Here is an 18200-nt window from a genome sequence, read left to right as displayed (position 1 = left end):
TGCCCTGTGGCCAGACAATAGACACTTGTTCTTCGGCAGTGTCGGGCTGTGATCTGGGCTTTCTTACATGCTCTCCCCATGCAGCTCAGCTCAGCTCAGCTCAGAGTTGGAGGCGGAGGATGGCAAACAGATGAGAGAGAGAGAAAGAAAGAGAGAGAGAGAGAGAGAGAGAGAAGAGAGAGAGAGACTTTCTTACACCTGTCAGCTACTGAAAATCTCATCCCTTCTATCTTACATAATGCCTCCATCAACCCACAACAGCAAACCCCTCCACTGATCCCCTCGTCTCTCCCTCCTCTCCCTCCTCTCCTACACCCCCCCCCCCCCTCTCCCTCCATCCCTCTGTCTCCCCCCTGCACTTTAACCCACAGAGGCAGGTGAACAATATCATTGAGAGAGCCCCATTTGAGATGTCAGAACCAATCTCAGTATGTGATGGTGGCGAGAGGATTCTTAAAAAAAAGCAACCCCCTCCCCCCCCAAACACACCCCTCCGCCCACCTACAACCTACTTGCTCCTCCATGGATGGGAACAGGCCTCATTCACAACGATGTGTCTGGAACAATGTAGACATTGACAGGGGAGGGCCTGGGCTCACAGTGTGCACAACTGAAGATTCAGCGCAGACATCATGAAGGCAGGCCGGGCCCATTGTGGTCGTCCCCAAAAGTGTTCAAAGCGAGGGAGCGAGTGTGTTTACAGGGCCAGTCACACGAGAGCGGCCCGGAACTTTCATCATCCCTTGCCCACTCACACACACTGCCCTCCGAATTACACGATCCGTCATAGAGTGTTTCAATCCACGCCGGCAGCAGAGTGAAAAGTCTTTGATGCGTGTCTTTGGGTATTTTACTTTGGTGCATGACAGAGGATTTATTGTCTTGGGATTATCATTTCACTTTTTTTTTTTACAGCAGATCAACTTAAAAATATTGCACGTTTTAGCACACTAAAACTTTATTTGAGCAAAGTGACTGCACATCATGTCTCGTGCCGTTTGCCCAGAGAGAGTCAGCTAACTTATTTAAATAAGTTAAATTATAAATTAAATGCAAATAAATCACTGTTTTACACCAGTGCTTTTTCAAAGTTCTCAATGTCTCGTTTTAAATGTCAGGGCCCTCGGAAGTCTACCAATGAAGTGTGGAGATACATTGAGCCTCTCGGGAATGGGTATAAAACAGTGATTTATTTGCATGGCTAGCCCGATGTCAAGCACCACTATTGAAAAAAGCTTTTGGTAGCATCGCTAACTAGCCAGATTTTGGAGTGCAGGGGACAAGCCGAGATGGGCTATGAGACATACGTTCACACTCAATATCATGTTTCAATACACTTTAGGTCAATATCACACCGGAATTCTCCTTTAATACATCTGGGCCCAGGGGCCCGAAAGTTCATAATCCGCCCATGGTGACATTAAAGTTCAAAAACTTTTTTATTATTATTTTCACTGTTCAAATAATGGTCATAATAATCTATGATATGACCTAATATGCTGAGGAAATAAATTCAAAAGTGCTTCGGGAAGAAGTTTTTTTCACATACAAGGCATTTCAGGCCACAGATATAACCTAGGGGACACAATGCAAATAAATTAACACTCCCCTCAATGTCAACACTATTTCTTTGCATTGATTTGCGACTTTAGAGTTGATGAACTCCGGTGATATGCAAATTCCTTGCTGCAGACATTGCAGAGGACTTTATTTTAATCAACACTTTATTTTTATAAACACCATAAGGCTTTTATTATCAACCATGAGGTTTTTTGAAAAATGTTCCAATCAATGATCTAGGCAGCACATTTTCTTCTCTCCTTCATTTTACAGTCTAATGGTTACTGACTAGAACGGCTCAGGGTCAAAGGTCATACGGAATCGATTAATCTGCGCTATTTTCTTTTATCAGTTATTTTTTCCTCAAATTAATGAATCGAAATTAATCAGTTATATATATATATATATATATATAATATTTTTATATGGTCATCTTCTGTGTTACCATGTCCCACGTTTACCTGGTGTGACACAGCAGAGGCGCACTTAATGTGGAAAGAAGAGTTTTGCAACGAACCCAATCACCCCAGCCCCCCGGTCAAACCAAGTAAATTAGCACACCTTCTCAGTATTGCACCTTATTGTTTTTTAATTAAGAGATGGTTCTTCAGAGCAGGCTAGGGTGTCACCTGGGCTAGGGAGGGATGACCTCATCTGAGAAAGAAATAAGTCAGACACAGATAGAGTGTGTGTGAGAGAGAGACAGAGAGAGAGAACAGGGGGGATGAGAGAGGGAGAGTGCAGGGGAGACAAAGAGAGAAAGAAAAACACTCAGAGAAAGAGAGAGAGAGAGAGAGAGAGAGAGAGAAAAGAAAAGCAATAGAAGATGCAATGGAGCCTAAGCCAAGGCACCAGTCTACAGCAGAGAGGGGGAGGGAAGCCTATCTGTCTCATCTGGGAGAAGTGAGTCTGTCTCTTTACCACGGTGGCCCAAGGGGCTATCTCTCCACGGAGACGGCAGGATCCACTTACACCTGCTCATAAGACAAATGGGCCACAGGAACACACACGCACGGCACAGAAACAGGAACAAGAGGGAAATGGGTCACAAGGACACCGCCGTGCAGAGGTACACACTCTTGACCGGGTCTTTACAGTATGCCTGGCCCAGGACATTAGAGTAAACACACCTGAACATCAACCAAGCTAAAAAGAGTTAACTATTGATCATCTATTATAATTGAGCAGACAAAATTGAAAGTAAAGAAGTCAAGTATAGACATGACATATAAGCCCACACTGTTTGAACCAAACATCTCAGGGCATCGCTGTAAATGGGCCCGATGTTCAGTCAATTACCTCGAATAAAAGCTATTGTTGTGTGAACTGCTTTGTTCTCAGAAACCAATACATCCTTCACAAATGGTCCATAAGTTGTCGTCTCAAGAATAATACAGAGACTATAAGAAAGTCATGGAAAGGAGCATAGATTGCAGGTTGCATTTGTTTGCGATCGTGCCAGCACCATACCTGCATCTTGCTAATCCTTCAGTAAGACTCTGAGGTAAATGGAAAGAATCCCAGGTCAGTAGCTTTTCTCGGACAGGTGGTCTACTCAGTCACATCGCGGAAATCTCTCCAGATGGTCGGTTGTACATCTAGGGTCCTGTGAGGTTTAACAGCCGGTTCAAACCCCTGAGTGTCACTGTAGCGTGTCCTGTCCACTCCAGCTACCCCTACCACCATAAGAAATGACAGGTCAGTTCACCTGCCTGGTGCACCTGTGCAGTCCACCTGTGGTCCTGTTCTCCGGCAGAGTAACCCATGCTCGCCGGTGCTTGTGAGCTGGGTACTCAATGATTCATGGGGTGGTCAGAGCGGGGGAGGGGGGTTGCGTGGAAATATCTTATTCAGGACTTACCCAGGCTGGGCGCCTACTATTGCCACTGGGTGTAACACAAAGATATAGTGTAGAAACACAATCCACTTCAACCTCTCTATCAATCTCTCTGTCCCCCTACACACACCAACACTAATCTCTCTCTCTCTCTCTCTCTCACACACACACACACACACACACACACACACCACACCCTTGTAACAGTGGCCACCGGACTAACTTACTGTGCCAACCTCCTCCTCCTCTTGCTGATCTTTGATTAGACAATTACATTACAGACTAATCACAAGCTGCTCAGCAATTCAAAGCGTTCGCACGATGACTGTATGCCAGGCACCATGGTGTGTGATTTTGTTTGGGGCAGCCTGGTCACTTGATGCCAGGTTGGCATCAGCCCTTTTTAGACATCTCCGCTTGATGCTCTGTCCAGCTGACCGGGTGCACTCAGGCAGTAAGTGATCCTTACAGCGTAGGGATCCATGCAGGCATTCTGAGTCAGTGCGCCAAGGGAAACAAACACAACTGACATATGCGGTTTCAAGCACTCCCTCTCATGCCATCATCAACAATTGGAAAAAAAAATTCTCTGAATCAATTCCAAGAAGCTATACATTTCTCAGCTTCCATTGTATTCAAACTGAAATATATTTCTTGGTTTTCTATTTTTTTTAAAACATTGGAAAATCACAGCAATATATGTTTATATGAATATATGGTACTCCAGCCAGACAGAATAGGGTTGTCTGTATGAGCTTTACAAATAATTGTGATGTATACTCAACAAATATGAATAACAGTAATGTTGCCTCCTTAGCTGGAAGGAATATAGACTGTGTATCATCCCGGCATATGTGTACTGTGGATTGTGTACTGAGAACTGTGCTCAGAGTTGTGAGACAGAGAAACAGCTGACTCCCTTGAGTCAATGAATAACCTGCTGGAAACAGACACGAAGTGAGGGTGTCTCTTTTCTCCAGCCTGATTGGCATTAAAGCCCTGAAGAATAGATAGAGTTTCTCTCCACCCTGTAAAGTCCTCCTTCCAGGATCTTTAAAGGACGATTAATCCCTGTCATTTGTTTTTGTTTTTCACACTTCAATTCCCATGGTAATCAAAAGGTGAGTGCAGCACTGTCATGCCTAAAGAGCAATGCATAACATCACACACAAAAAAAGTGCTGGAGCCCGCTCACTAATAAGGACAGGGTCAAGTTTGTCCCAAAAAGTTTGTCCACTGTTGCCAAGGATACGTGAACTCCCTCTCCACCCCCCAGTAAAACCTAACTCTGGGTGTATACCACACCTCCCCTCTCCTGTAATGCTTGTCCAGACTTAACAAGCTTTGTGCTACCCACTGGGCCTGGGTTCAGCACAAGAGCCGACAAATCCCATCTCACTGGAGTCAAAGCGCCCCATTTTCCCATTAGAGAGGCCATGCTGGGAAAGAGGGCTGATAATAACGCGTTCCCACCAGGTCTCTCTCTCTTTCTCTCCTTGCCCTTCTCCTTACCCCGTAGCCCTCTCCCTCCCTTTTCCTCTGTGCCTCCCTCCCTCCCCTCTCTCTCTCTTTCTCTCGCTTTCTCACTTGCTCACATGAAAACACTCCACCCCTTTCTTCTCACCCTTGTGCTGTTTTTATAGATTAATAAGGAGGGCCTGGTGCTGACAACCTCAATCAGTCTCTGACTTCAGGGTCATGGCTAGAGACTTTTTTTCTCAAAAACAGCTCTCTTGAGAAATCTACACAACTGCTGTGGCACGTTAGAGGAGGAATCTGAAGAGTTCCCTCAAATGAGATGAGGATGGAGAGCATGATTGGAAACTCTGTAGCAGATTGAGGAGACATTCTATATGTGGTTTAGAAGCAATGATGTCCAGCAAGCATGGCTCATGATCAGGGAGCCAGGATCACTGTCACTTATGATATCTGCGTATGTGTGTGTGTTTGTGTGTGTGTGTGTGTGTGTGTGTGTGTGTGTGTGTGTGTGTGTGTGTGTGTGTGTGTGTGTGTGTGTAAGCGCGCTCAAGAATTTGTGCATGCGTGCATGCATGGATGTGTTTGTGAAATTCCATGTGCAATGTTCAAATTCCACTTACATAAAAATACATGAAGCTCTGCAAACCTTTAGCGTAATTTATGAAAAACAATATTGTTACATATTCCTTTTAGGCATCAAAAATGCTTTAAATGTCACATTACATTTTATTCAATTCATTTTTCAATTGAAAACAGCAGCAATAATCAGGAAACTCATTAACTTTTTGTCAAAACCCGGGACAAACTACCCAGCAATCTGACTTCCTTTGACCCAGACGGGGAGATCCTCATCAGAGTAGACCATTTTGACTACCTCTCCTTACAAACACCACCCTGACCATCCACAGATGAGGGGCAATTTCCGTCCTCCGGCCAAAAGGTTACACTGGGTCACTTGTCGTTCAGAAAGGACAACTGACCAGAGAGAGAGTGTGAGTGCCTACTTGCCACATTATGGTAGCAGCTTTGGCTAAACTCTCGCTGTGAGTCACAACAGAGAAAGCTCGTCCCCATCGCATATCAGGCACTGGTCATTATGGTATTATGCGTGACCATTTAAGAAGAAAAATGCCATCACAGGAGTGCTTTCATGCTGTATATGTATGAAGGGCCTAGTTGTAATCTGACATGCACTGGGACCATTAGCGTCAGATTGATTAACCTGGAAATGCAGAGAGAGAGAGACTGAGAGAGAAAGAGACAGAGAGAGAGAGATCATACTCTTTACACAAGCAAGAAATGCCTCACGTCCGCTGACTCTTTAATCCATTTGCATCACTTTGTTTTCCCTTTAGAAAAATAATAAAAAGAAGCCAACAAGAAGCCTAAGCTAACTTAGGCTCAACTTAATTGGCAAAAATATAGCATTGTGCATTTTAGGCTACTTTAAAATGCATATTGGTCTTTTGAGTGTAAATTAAACAGTTTCATTTCCCCCCTTAATATAGGAACAGGCTTTAGGACCTGGTGCATGTCCTTGGTTTCCAGACAGGTTTTCGGCCGTTGGAATTGGGCATTGATTGAGCCTTTTGTGACACTGCGATTAACCATCTGTGGTGTCCCATGTGGTTTTTCTGCTGTCAGCATCTCATCTCATAAACATAGGGTGACTAAAACACTTAACCCAAATTTATTTCGTTCTATAATCGATGTGTTTAGTTCGTAACATGGCCTACTTAAGAAAATAAAATACCATACAAACTGAAAATAGATCCAGAATAAAGTATTCAGGGACCCTTTTAACAAACATGCAGTGCAATTATTTAGCCTAATTTAGTCATTTTACTACTTAAATGCTGATTTAATAACTTGAAAGAAAAATATTCGCTGAAGTAGCCTATAAATAGCCTATGGATGTCCTCCATTCCGTGTGCACCTGATGCGCGCTTCTTTGACTGCCTTTCCCGCTGCTGAGCGCCAGTGGGAGCGGGAGTAGTGGCGCTCTAATATTTCACCCGCAGTTTTCAACTCATTCAAGGAACACAAATCGGTGACCGCTGCCTGGAGTGCACTGATACTGTGAATGGCTGCAAGAGTAGGATGGGAACTTATTACATGCCTGAACTACAACAGATGAAAGTTGAAAACAAAAAATAGTCTAGGCTAGTTCGATTTATGATACTTTCTTGTTACCTAATTTAAATGCATGGTGTTTCAGATCTGCAGTAGCCTAACCTTTTAGGCTAAACGGAATGAGAATACTTACAAGGGTAAGTTTAAAATAATAGCACAGACAATTTGTTTAGGATGCAAACATAAATAAGGGAATTATAACGCTTATCTTTTTGATGTTTTCACTTGTTCTTTACTTTTACTGACAATTTGCATGTTTCAAACAATAACAAAGTCAACATGTAAACCTTGCTGCATAAACTAGCCTTCTTTTCTGTCACAACTCGAGGAAATAGATGATGTTTAGCTTTATAGGTTCCCTCTTTTTCGCAGTCGGTGGGCGTTACATCCGTCGTTATTACAGTGGCAGCAGCTGTCATTGAGATCCAACCCCCTGAAGTATTTCGAACTCCATTCAAAGACTGCGCATGACAGCCTGGAGGACAGTGTCGGAGAGGGAAATTTAAAAACGGTTTCGGAAGACAAGTGCAACAATACTGTAACTTACTGGGATATTGGCTTCCATAGACCTCGACCACAATCAAAAGAGGTGAGCTCTTTATTTCTTTTACGAATGCACTCTTTATTTGTTGGATCATTGGCCTATTTCATTTTCACCTAATATTTCTAATGAGCTGTTCTATAGTGATGAGCAAACATGATTCAACTAAACAACTTTCCAGACAACGATAAATTGTTCTCCTGATGTTAAGACCATGGTTGAGACAGGATTATTTTGCTAACTGCTTTGACGGTCCAGAAACTAGCCTTCATCATTCATTAACTCAGGAACTGATTTAGTAACATTACATTGTTGATTAATTATTTGATACATTAGCCTACAGAAAGCAATTGGAATTTAGGAAACATGTTTTTGTGTAGCCAAGTAGGCTATAGACTAACAGCTAGGATAGATCTCACGAAAAAAAACAAGCTAACACTTTACTAACTTTTAGACTAAGTTTACTAATTAGATGACAACCTCTGATATCCACCACCGTTAAAAATAGCCTTTACTTATTAACTTCACATTCAGATTTCCCTACATTTATTTCTCACTTGAGTGAAATATGATGTAGTCTAATGTTATAACGTTAACGTTGGTCCTCTATTTTCGCTTCTACAAAGTCATTTTATTTATAGGATTTTGTAATTGTAAAAAATGTGACAATATATCAGTCATAGTTTAGACAATTTCAGGGTAAATAAGCACCATATGTAGGCCTAGGCTACTGATTTTTCTTTTTGTAAAAACTTTTATTCAATTGATGTGGTTACTGAGAAATATGTTCTTTCTGTGAACCATTACAGGTTTTTTTTGCATCCCAGAAAATGATAGAAAGTGGAATCACAGCCAGGGTGCCTGGGGTTATGGAGAGCCAGCACGCTTCCCCACAGGACTTCAGGTAGGACCAGAGCTTTTTTATGCATGCACGGCTACATATGCACCATGCCTATTACCTGAACATATTTTAGGCAATATCCTGTCCTTAAGGTTAGGAACTGGTTGTGAGGGTATTTTAGTATGGCCTCTGTGGCATTACATTTTTAAATATTCATCTAATAGACAACATTTTTATTTTTATTTCATTTATTTTTTTAATTGTTATTTTAAATAGGCCTTTGTCAAGCACGTTTGCATAGCCCTAAAAACGATCAACAAGTATTAGGGTATATTTATAGTTATTAGTGGACAAAGGGACCGAATAACAGAATCCTTGAGAATACATCATTTGGACTTTGAATGGATCTGTCAGACCTCATCAGCTCTGTTTACACGGCCGCTGTCGGCACAGACAGCGGCTGAGCCCTTTGCCCAGGCGGGGTTGGGGGAGCCGGGGGTACTGGGGTCACTGCCTAGAGCCAATGGCTCCCAATTACTATGATGATGGGAGGGGCGGAGGGTGAAATTTTGCTCGCCCGCAGCCTTGTTTCTGAAGATGTCCAGAACGGGTCCATGTTTTGCCTCGTTGAACAAGTAAAATATATGTTTGCCCCCCATGTCTAATTGGATTTTAATGAGTAGGCCTAAGCCACACAACAACACAGCTTAGTATACTATCCAAGTTTGAAATGAGAAACTTGAAATGTTTGAAAACTCAGCTCAAGACAAAGTTTCTAATGAAATAATTATATTATTATCTCATATGAATACTTGATGTACATATTATATATTTATATATATTTTTTAAAGTGATATCACTGTCTACCATTGGGCATTATGTGCTGGACGGGAGAGGGGATGTGAGGATTCAATCCTTCCTGGAAAAAAGTAAATCTACTAGCCTAACCCCTCTGGATTAATGATAACATTGTATTATCATGAAGAGACGTGGAATACCAGCCCTATATTTTTATTGACCACTGGTTATGATACTATTTTCAAGTTGGTATTAAAAGAAAGGGAAAAATAGACTTTCTTGTAGAATATTATCTGTAATTAGATTGTGTAGATACAACATGCACAACTCTACGGTCCATCAGTTTAACAAAAGTCAAGGGGAGATAAGAATGACAGACAACTACTCATTTTCTTAAACGTTGCATCAAATATACTTTTTGTCAGTTGTCTATTTCTTTGTCTCAGCCACTGACATACAAAGTAAAATGTTTCAAATGAAAGGGATTTCTAATGAGATTAGAAATTATACCTCTTGTAATATATTTAAGCATTACTGTAGTTTGAAGCATTGGCATGGAATAAGCGTTATACAGCTTGGATTTCAGGCACTATTTACAGAGGAGGCAAAGCCTTAAAATAAAAAAGTGATATGAAATAACTTAAGTCTTCTTACCCCATTGAGGAATACATATTTTTGTTTCCATTTTAGAATTTAACAGTGTAACACTGACTTTATTTGGTTCACAATGAATATTTGTCTACTGTTTGTCGTAAACTTTGTTGAAGCATTCTTTTCTCATTCAAACTTTTGGTTGCTTGATGATATTAGCGCATCTAGAGCCCCATATGACAGCTGGTGTTGAAACGGAAGGTGTCTTTGTCCTTTAGTAAGGTGCAGTTTGTAGGGGAAGTTGGAGACAGGGGGATGGGGTGCACATGACACTTCAAAGCAGAGTGTGGTGTGTGCAGGTAGTGCTGCCGTGAGTCTGATTTCACCCAAACGGGTGTGTCTGGATTATTCATGAGACCTTTTCCTCCCTGAGCCACCATGACTAACCCCCCTCAGACAGCCACCACCCTTCCCCCACAGCCTGTGTCCTCGAGACCCACAGAGCTGAACTTTTCTGACTAACCAGGGTGAGCCCCCTCAACACTCCTCATCCCATCACCCCCTACCCCAACCAGTCATCCATCCATCCATCCCCCTGTCTCTCCTGGGAGAGGTTGGGGGTGGGGTGGGGTAGGGTGGGGTGTGGGGCCAATGTAAGGCCAGTGGCTGGATGGAAAGGGACAGGGAAACAGATGGCATCCTATTTGCGGCTGGTCTGTGAGGCCTGTCATTCCAGCAGATTAATGCAAGTGGGTTGGTTAAGAGAAAAAAAAACGGTGGAGACAATCAAGGAAGGGTCTGGGGGGGAGGGGGGCAGGGGGAGACAATAGAGCCACGTGCCACTGGACAGATTTGTCGTTTGGGACACAATAGGTGATCATTTTTCAATAGACAAGGCCAACTGTTACACACAACGTGTGCCACAGCCCCATGTTTCAAATGGCCTCCGGCGTTGTTTACGTACGATTCAGCCAATGGTACGAGGGGGTCCATGGTCACCTGATTTGGTTGAAGAGGGGGAGCATGTCTGGTTGTGTGTGTGTGTGTGTGTGTGTGTGTGTGTGTGTGTTGAAGTAGTTTAGATGGGGGTGGTGGTGGGGTGTCTACAGTGTCCAGACCAACAAAATAACTGAAAAGTGAGGGTTGTCATAGCGACCCCAATGACTGAACCCATCCGTCTTTAGCTGTGAGTGAGCGAGTGGAGGCTAAATAAGGAGGGGAGCTGAAGAGGACTCCCCTTTCTTCCTCTGACTCGGCTCATGTGAAAGTCTTAATCTTTTTTTTCTCCCCCTCCATCAATGTACAACAGAACCAGCGCAGAATAATAATAAAAAAGGAGATTTTTTCACGTCTGAGGAAACCTTTTCAAAAATATGTGTGGACGCGTCAGTGGTTGCTCACTCAGAACTAAAACTCTTTAGATGAGAGGCTTAATGCAATCTGATTATCCCTTTTGTTTTCACTGTGTAATAGGCCTGTATGATAACTAAATAGATGGATTATAGGTGTCTCTCTCCAGCCTGAGTGGCTCTCTCTGAGCGCAATGAAAGCTTTTACAACCTGCTTGCAGAGAATAAGCCCAAATGCTTTCTCTTCGGATTTCCCTTCCATCTGTTTGCACTTCTCGAAATTCAACATGATGTCATTAAATCTCCTATTCTTCCGCAGAGCAGATTATTAATATTTGTCTCAGTGTGAAATGCTGTCTCATACTTCTGTGTCTTAACAATGTCACTAAGAGATGTGTGTGTGACATAGAGCTGTTGAAGAGTTTTCCCTCCAGAAACAGGTGTGTGTGACAAGGGCTGTTACTGGCGGGTTGGGTGGTCTAATGTTAGAGGCATGTAATCTAGAGCAGTTAAAGAAAATAGTGTTTTCCACCATAGATGATTGTTTTAGGAGAGGGGTTTGATTGGGTGTGATTTACACAGAGCTGCCACAGAGAATTTGTTTATTTGCGAGAGGCATTTTGCAATGGACTGCTGACAAGAAGAATGGCTTCAAACGCCTTTCCTCTTCTTCAGTGCATGTATTTTAGTTCTACACTGCACCATTTTGCCATATAGATGATTACATTTAATCTGTATGGTAATAGAACATAGATTATTTTTCAAATTGAGTTTGACTTGCTGTCTCCATGTAATTTCTCCCTTGCCTATCGAATTCTCTGTTAGGGAACGGTCCCACCTGTCTCCAGCTCCCCATCTGTTCATATCCTCCATGAACCATCTCTCTCTCTCCCACTCTCGTCAGTGCACCAGGCCACCAGGCTGGCCTCTAATTCAGCACAGCAGTGCTGCTCAACTCAGCTCAGCTTACCACCATCGCAACCACAAATGTTCTACAGGGAACTTACGGCCTGGACTGACCACATCACAGACATGCCCTGTCCATGTAAATGTGCATAGAGTGTGGTTGGAGAGGTGGGGGTCTGGTCACACCCACTGAAATGTGCAGTACAACTCTCTTTTGTTTCCTTTGTGTTAAGTTTGAGTCCATAGTTTGGGGTGCAGAGTTTGAAAGCTGGAAAATGGAGTTGCACCTGAGGCACTCTTATCAAACCTTAGGTTCTGTCCAGGCCACTTAACATCTATGGTTATTAGTACATCCATTCACTTTACGGTGAATCCTCAGGCTCCAACAAGACTCTAATTGGACTCTGGTACGCCGATGTAATGACTTAGATAGTAATTACTTAGTCTTAGCTGAGAGGTAGAGGAGTTTGTAGCCTACCTCAGTCCCAGCTACACGAGACCCCTTATCCTAATTTGTGTTCTTGCTCTTGTCTGACCCCAACCTTGGAACCCCTAAGTGCCTTCTCTGTTTTGCTATACTGCTAACTCAACACTCATTGTTTGCACTTTTGTCTAAATTGCTTGGAAAATCTTCATAATGGCTTTATAGATTCAGCTGCCTATTCATGGCACAATTTGTGGTAGCCCTTAGTTTTAGAATTTACTATTACCCTTGTCTTATGGCCTTGTATCTGGTCAGTTATCACAAATAATTAGCACTTTTAGCGAAATTATGTTGTTCAACAGGTTTTGTCGACACGGATAAAAGAGCTTGTTAAATGCATTTCCTATTAGAATGAAACGATAGGCACGTGTTATTGTATAACCTAGTGGCTGATAGTGCCATGGCAGTCTCTTTCAAGGACTGTGGGCGCTCATTTCAACTCGCCACCACGCGCACTACGCCCTGCAAACCAATATTTTGCTAATATGTCAGGTCGACGTCGCATGTCGCAATGTAGCAGAAATCACTTGAATAATTTGTAGCGTTTTATTTAACATCCATGCTTACTTTAGCATACACCACAATACTTTATAATTTCAATGATGGCTGTTTTATGGTGTTGTAGGCTAGGCTACAGTACATTGTTGAATGGTCATTGTTTTGCTGTAAGGTCGCATATTAGTTTTCGACGGTTTAGCAAACATCGTGAAATAAAGACAATCAACATTCCATGAGATAGACAATAAACAAACAAAAAAATGGTTAGGCTACAAATTAAGTTTCCTTATATCTTGGTAACTAAAGGCTGTCAGGTGAAACTCTTTTAATGATGAAGCCTACCATGTGTGGCCTGGCTGTGTTTAACAGAGAAAGGTAAATATGTCTACCCCTCCTCTCCTAGGTTACTCACCACAGACCCCTCTCAATTGAACAAGGAGGACCTCCCGGGTGACCTGCAGTCCCTGTCATGGCTGACCTCTGTGGACGTGCCCCGCCTCCAGCAGATTGGGGCCAGCCGGCCTGACTACAGCGGCTCAGCCCAGGCTAGTCTGCTGGACCAGCAGGCAGGTGAGTCAGAGATGTGCTATTGTTCTACTAATGCAATGTGTAATATGAAGACAGTAGTATCTGGATTACTAAACCATGATATATCTGTTATAATATTGTAATTCAAATGAAATCTATTGTTCGTAAATTCAGATTAAGTCCAGGTATAATCATTGTGAAAGATATTATAATCTATAAACAACAACTATAATGCAATATGTCTTTATATGATATTGATTAATTATTAGAATATTCGTATGTGAAATACATTAGTTTCTCTAAACAGTCAGTACCATGATTTGTTTGAGTGGTCTGCTGGCTCATATTTAGGTTCATTAACAGGCTTGTGTGTGGAATGGTGTTGTACCCACAGCTCAGATGAACAGCATGACGTTGACTGGGGTCCCAAACTCCATGATCCACCTGCAGAGCAACATGCAGCACAGTCCTTTGGGAATCAACAGCGTAAGTCATTTATTCAGCACTGGGTCTACTAAAACAATCACCCAAGGACTCATCAACCTGCATGTTTTCATTAAGAAAACAGAAATCAGTTTGCTGTATACTCAGGCAGGGATAGCTTAGAACTTAGTGAGGCTTAGAACTTACTGCACATTATCACCAAATCTGATCTGCCCACCTCCCCATTCTGAAGTGTCTGCTGTCTTGTCTCTGTAGATGGCCCAGTACCCTCTGAATGGGCAGCACTCACCAGGGTTCCCTTGTCCAGCCTCCGTCTACCAGCCCTCCAGCCAGCAGGTGCTCACCCTCACCCAGGCAGGCCAGCAGGTACCACTCACACTCACACGGGTCCCATATGGAATACAGATTATGTAAATGTAGTGCGTGTGGAACTGTACCTGAATCTTTCTTAGAGTCATGATCGTATACATTTCTGTTTGATTGTATACATGTCTCCTTGTTGGAGGATAAGACATATCTATAATGTATTGGGATGTCAATAACTAAATTGTCTCATTACATCTAACTTTTTTTCATCATCCATTCTGTAGTGTTCACCTGTTGGACTGTACGGCAGCTACAACAATCAGACGCTGTTCTCTCAGCCTCGGATAGCTCCACACAGCAACCAGGACCTGCATCCAAAGTCCTTCCCCAAACCCATCTACTCATACAGGTGAGCCATTCAGGAAGGTGCATGAAAGAAGTAACTTAAAACTTAAGTAACATAAAAACTCCATTATTTGTTTGTCCCCATAGTTTCCATGTTAATTCTTGGTTCTTAAGTTTGTCCAGAGAAGTGATGACTTTTGAGAAGAGACTGACCGTACATGTTATTTGCTCATGTCCCCTCCAGCTGTCTTATCGCCATGGCGCTGAAAAACAGTAAGACGGGTAGTCTGCCCGTCAGTGAGATCTATAATTTCATGAAGGAGCACTTCCCTTACTTCAAGGTTAGCGCAATACCTCATAATCTACAGTTCTACAAGTCACAAATGTCAGCGTTTGTAGTTATGTTTTATGTTATTGTTGTTGTTTTTTTACGTTGCCTTTTGTCTGCCGTTAGACTGCTCCTGATGGCTGGAAGAACTCGGTGCGGCACAACCTGTCCCTGAACAAGTGCTTTGAGAAGGTGGAGAACAAGCTGAGCGGCTCCTCACGGAAGGGTTGTCTGTGGGCCCTCAACCCGGCCAAGATCGACAAGATGGAGGAGGAAATGCAGAAGTGGAAGCGCAAGGACCTGCCTGCCATCCGCCGCAGCATGGCCAACCCAGGTGTGTGTGTGCGCCCCGCGCACTCTCATCTCTCTGAGCCCTGGGTCATACTGTAAAGCTACCCAAGCCACCATTTTTTGTTAAACACACATACACAAACACAAACACACACACATACTGTACATAGCTATTATTTCTGCCTATATTATGATGGAGCAAAGCCAATCCATATTTGGGCTTTTGCAGACACTCCTCACTCCCTTTGCTGTTTCATAAAACGTTTTATATAATCATGAGAGGATCAAAGCGAACACATACATGGTCAATATCTTAGATTTATTACCCCTTTGGGAAAAACTATCCCCTCTATGGACCCTTTCAAGAGAGTTCCATTATCAGCATCATAGTTGGCCCCACAAGACTTCCGTTTTAACATTCCACATGTTATCTTAATGCAGAGGAAGTAGATTGGGGCCCAAATAGAATGTTCAAGCATTGTTTTTGTTTACCTTGTTGAAAGGGTCTATAACTATTAGTAGTTTTCTGCAGAGGTACTAAATGGTTCAGCCAAGGGGCACATCAGCGCACCCCATGGCTCAGACTCTGTTTGATCTTGTGCTCCACCAGATGCGATATAAAATACCACTGTAGTAGCTTGTATTACAAGTGAAAAGTTAATGACTTGCTGCTGAGGTTAATGCTTTGGTTGGGAGTGAGTCACTTGATTCCCAAGCAGTTCATTTCACTTTAGTTTGAGTGGCACTTGTAACAGTGTATATTATTACAAATGGATTTATCAATGAAATGATGGATTTAATAGAGGTTCACACTTGTAAATGAACATGAACACACCTTGCACTTTGATGCTACATTGAACACCTTGCAATCTGGTTAGGAACATTTTGTACTGCATTTTGTAGTTTAATTGTTTTTGGCAAATGATAATAACACTTAATCTAATCTAATCTAGTCATATTTCTAATCTCTCTCTTCCCTGCATCTTGCCTCATCTAGACGAGCTGGACAAGTTGATAACTGACCGGCCAGAGAGCTGCCGGCGGAAGGCCCTGGAGTCGGGCATGACCCGTCTGCCGGTGTGCCCGTCGGGCCCCACCATCCCTGTGCAGCCTCAGGCGGTGGCCACGCTGGCCCTGCAGTGCCTGCCCCTCCACCAGCAGCACCAGCTGCAGCTGCAGCTCCAGAGCCAGTCAAGGCTGGCGCCCATGTCGCCAGCCCCAGCCCAGACGCCCCCGCTGCACGCCGTGCCCGACCTCAGCCACAGCCCTCACCCGCAGCAGCACCAGGCCCGGCCGCAGCATCACGACCTCTATGCCATGCACGGTGGAGAGGTCAACGAGGTGGACGCTCTAGACCCCAGTATCATGGACTTTGCATTGCAAGGTGAGCCCATTAACAGTCAGTGGCACCCTCAAAACAATTTTTATTAAATATGTTTATAACACATTCAAATTTGGAACTAGAGGACAGCAACTAGTAGAGTTAAATCAATTGAAGGCTGTAAAATGTATTTCATATTAAAATGTATTAGAAGGACAATAATGTTAACACATTCACAGGTCATATTGATAAAGTTGTAAAATATTAAAGAAATGCAGAATTTCATACTTATACATGTTGGTCCTTTTCAGGTAACTTGTGGGAGGAGATGAAGGACGATAGCTTTAACCTGGACGCACTGGGAACCTTCAGCAACTCTCCCCTGCGTCTGTCCGACTGTGATCTTGACACCAGCGGCATGCCCCCCGTCTCATCCAGCGCTCAGGTCCTGCAGTACCCCGACCTCCAGCTGACGGGGGTCTACACATCGGTCAGCGCCCTCGATGCCCTCTCCACCCAATACATGGGCTCACAGGGGGGCACCAAGCCCATCATCCTGCTTTAACGCACTCACACCCAAGCCACGCCTCACCAAAAAGGAAAAACAAGATCCATTTCTAGGAAATACTACGGATAAAAAACATATTCCTCTGATGTTGATCCCACTTCTCACGGCAAACTAAGGGAGGATAAAGATCTTCAAAGACCTGTGTAAACATTTTTTTTTCTTCTACAAAACACTTGAAGTGTTTATCTGAGCTCCTTTTTGTGTCAGGATGGAAAACCTAAAGTCCTTGACATTGACTCTCTTAACATGAAACTCAAGAGACAGTATCAAGAACAACTGAGGGGTTTTCAAAAGGGACTGCTTCCTAGGACTTTTGAAAAGACAACCTTTTCAACATGTATAGTTTTCATACACAAGAAGAGTTCTGTGCTCATATCTACAAAAAGTAAATCAATTTCTCACCATGTATATAGTGGAGGTCAAAGGTCACTTTATCTTTGACCCATTTTCTGATAGTATTGTGAAAGGTACTCACCAGATCCTTTGGTTAGTATTGTTACTGTATGGTAGCTGTGTGCATTTTTATCTGTTGAGTTGTGATAGGCAGTATGACTGTATTGTGTGTCTTTTTTTATGTTTATTTATATTTATAAATGGAGGAAATATGTTGATTCTGATTTTGTACATAAATCCTGTATTTTGCAATTACCCTGGTAGTAATTAAAATGTGACAAGTTCTTATGCAGTGAAGCCAAACACAGATATGTGCCAATGTTTCCAAGGCGTACAAACAAACTAGATTTTGAAAGTTAATCCATGTATAAATGTGTTTTCACTGTTGATTGGGCTGTTACAGTTGAAGCAAGAACATTCTAGAGTGTTTCTATGTAACTCTGGGTGAATGCATGTCAAATACTGTAGAATAAACGAGTGAGGGAAAACACTATCCACGAGGTCTTGTTTCTGAGGTCTCGCGTAAAACACATTTATCAAGTGGTCTTTTCAGTACAGTGGCACAGACAGGACAACAGTGAAAAGGATTTGGATTTGCCAATGTCCCAACGAGTATAGTCATACAGCACTTGCATTTTTGTGGCTGTGTATGGTACAAG

The 18200-nt window shown here is 42.9% G+C and overlaps 3 protein-coding genes across 7 annotated transcripts in view; 1 reads left to right on the top strand and 2 right to left on the bottom strand.

Moving 5' to 3' along the window:
- myo1ha (myosin IHa) overlaps positions 1 to 14002 on the bottom strand; it is a 30024-nt gene extending 16022 nt beyond the window's left edge. Inside the window, exons 1-3 of one of the 2 annotated variants that reach the window (XM_048242730.1) lie at positions 13860 to 14002; positions 13430 to 13568; positions 3031 to 3236 (exon numbers count right to left, since the gene is read on the bottom strand). In XM_048242730.1, coding sequence (XP_048098687.1) covers positions 3031 to 3036 — 6 coding nt within the window. In that variant the 5' untranslated portion in view covers positions 3037 to 3236; positions 13430 to 13568; positions 13860 to 14002. The remainder of the gene's footprint in view (positions 1 to 3030; positions 3237 to 13429; positions 13569 to 13859) is intronic. The other variant, XM_048242729.1, reaches the window with a different exon arrangement.
- On the top strand, positions 7378 to 17145 carry foxn4 (forkhead box N4). Its single transcript, XM_048242733.1, has 10 exons — positions 7378 to 7598; positions 8360 to 8454; positions 13421 to 13587; positions 13940 to 14031; positions 14245 to 14355; positions 14580 to 14704; positions 14885 to 14981; positions 15095 to 15302; positions 16257 to 16643; positions 16892 to 17145. Exons 2-10 carry the CDS (start codon positions 8381 to 8383, stop codon positions 17143 to 17145), a joined length of 1515 nt encoding a protein of 504 aa, XP_048098690.1. The 5' UTR covers positions 7378 to 7598; positions 8360 to 8380.
- The window catches only part of acacb (acetyl-CoA carboxylase beta), a 33967-nt gene continuing 32847 nt past the window's right edge, over positions 17081 to 18200 (bottom strand). For all 4 annotated transcript variants that reach the window (XM_048242724.1, XM_048242725.1, XM_048242726.1 and 1 more), the window contains one exon: positions 17081 to 17167. In XM_048242724.1, coding sequence (XP_048098681.1) covers positions 17110 to 17167 — 58 coding nt within the window. In that variant the 3' untranslated portion in view covers positions 17081 to 17109. The remainder of the gene's footprint in view (positions 17168 to 18200) is intronic.

The sequence above is a fragment of the Alosa alosa genome, chromosome 5 (assembly GCF_017589495.1).
Source record: "Alosa alosa isolate M-15738 ecotype Scorff River chromosome 5, AALO_Geno_1.1, whole genome shotgun sequence".
NCBI lineage: Eukaryota > Metazoa > Chordata > Actinopteri > Clupeiformes > Clupeidae > Alosa > Alosa alosa.
This window is presented reverse-complemented; position numbering and strand designations above follow the sequence as displayed.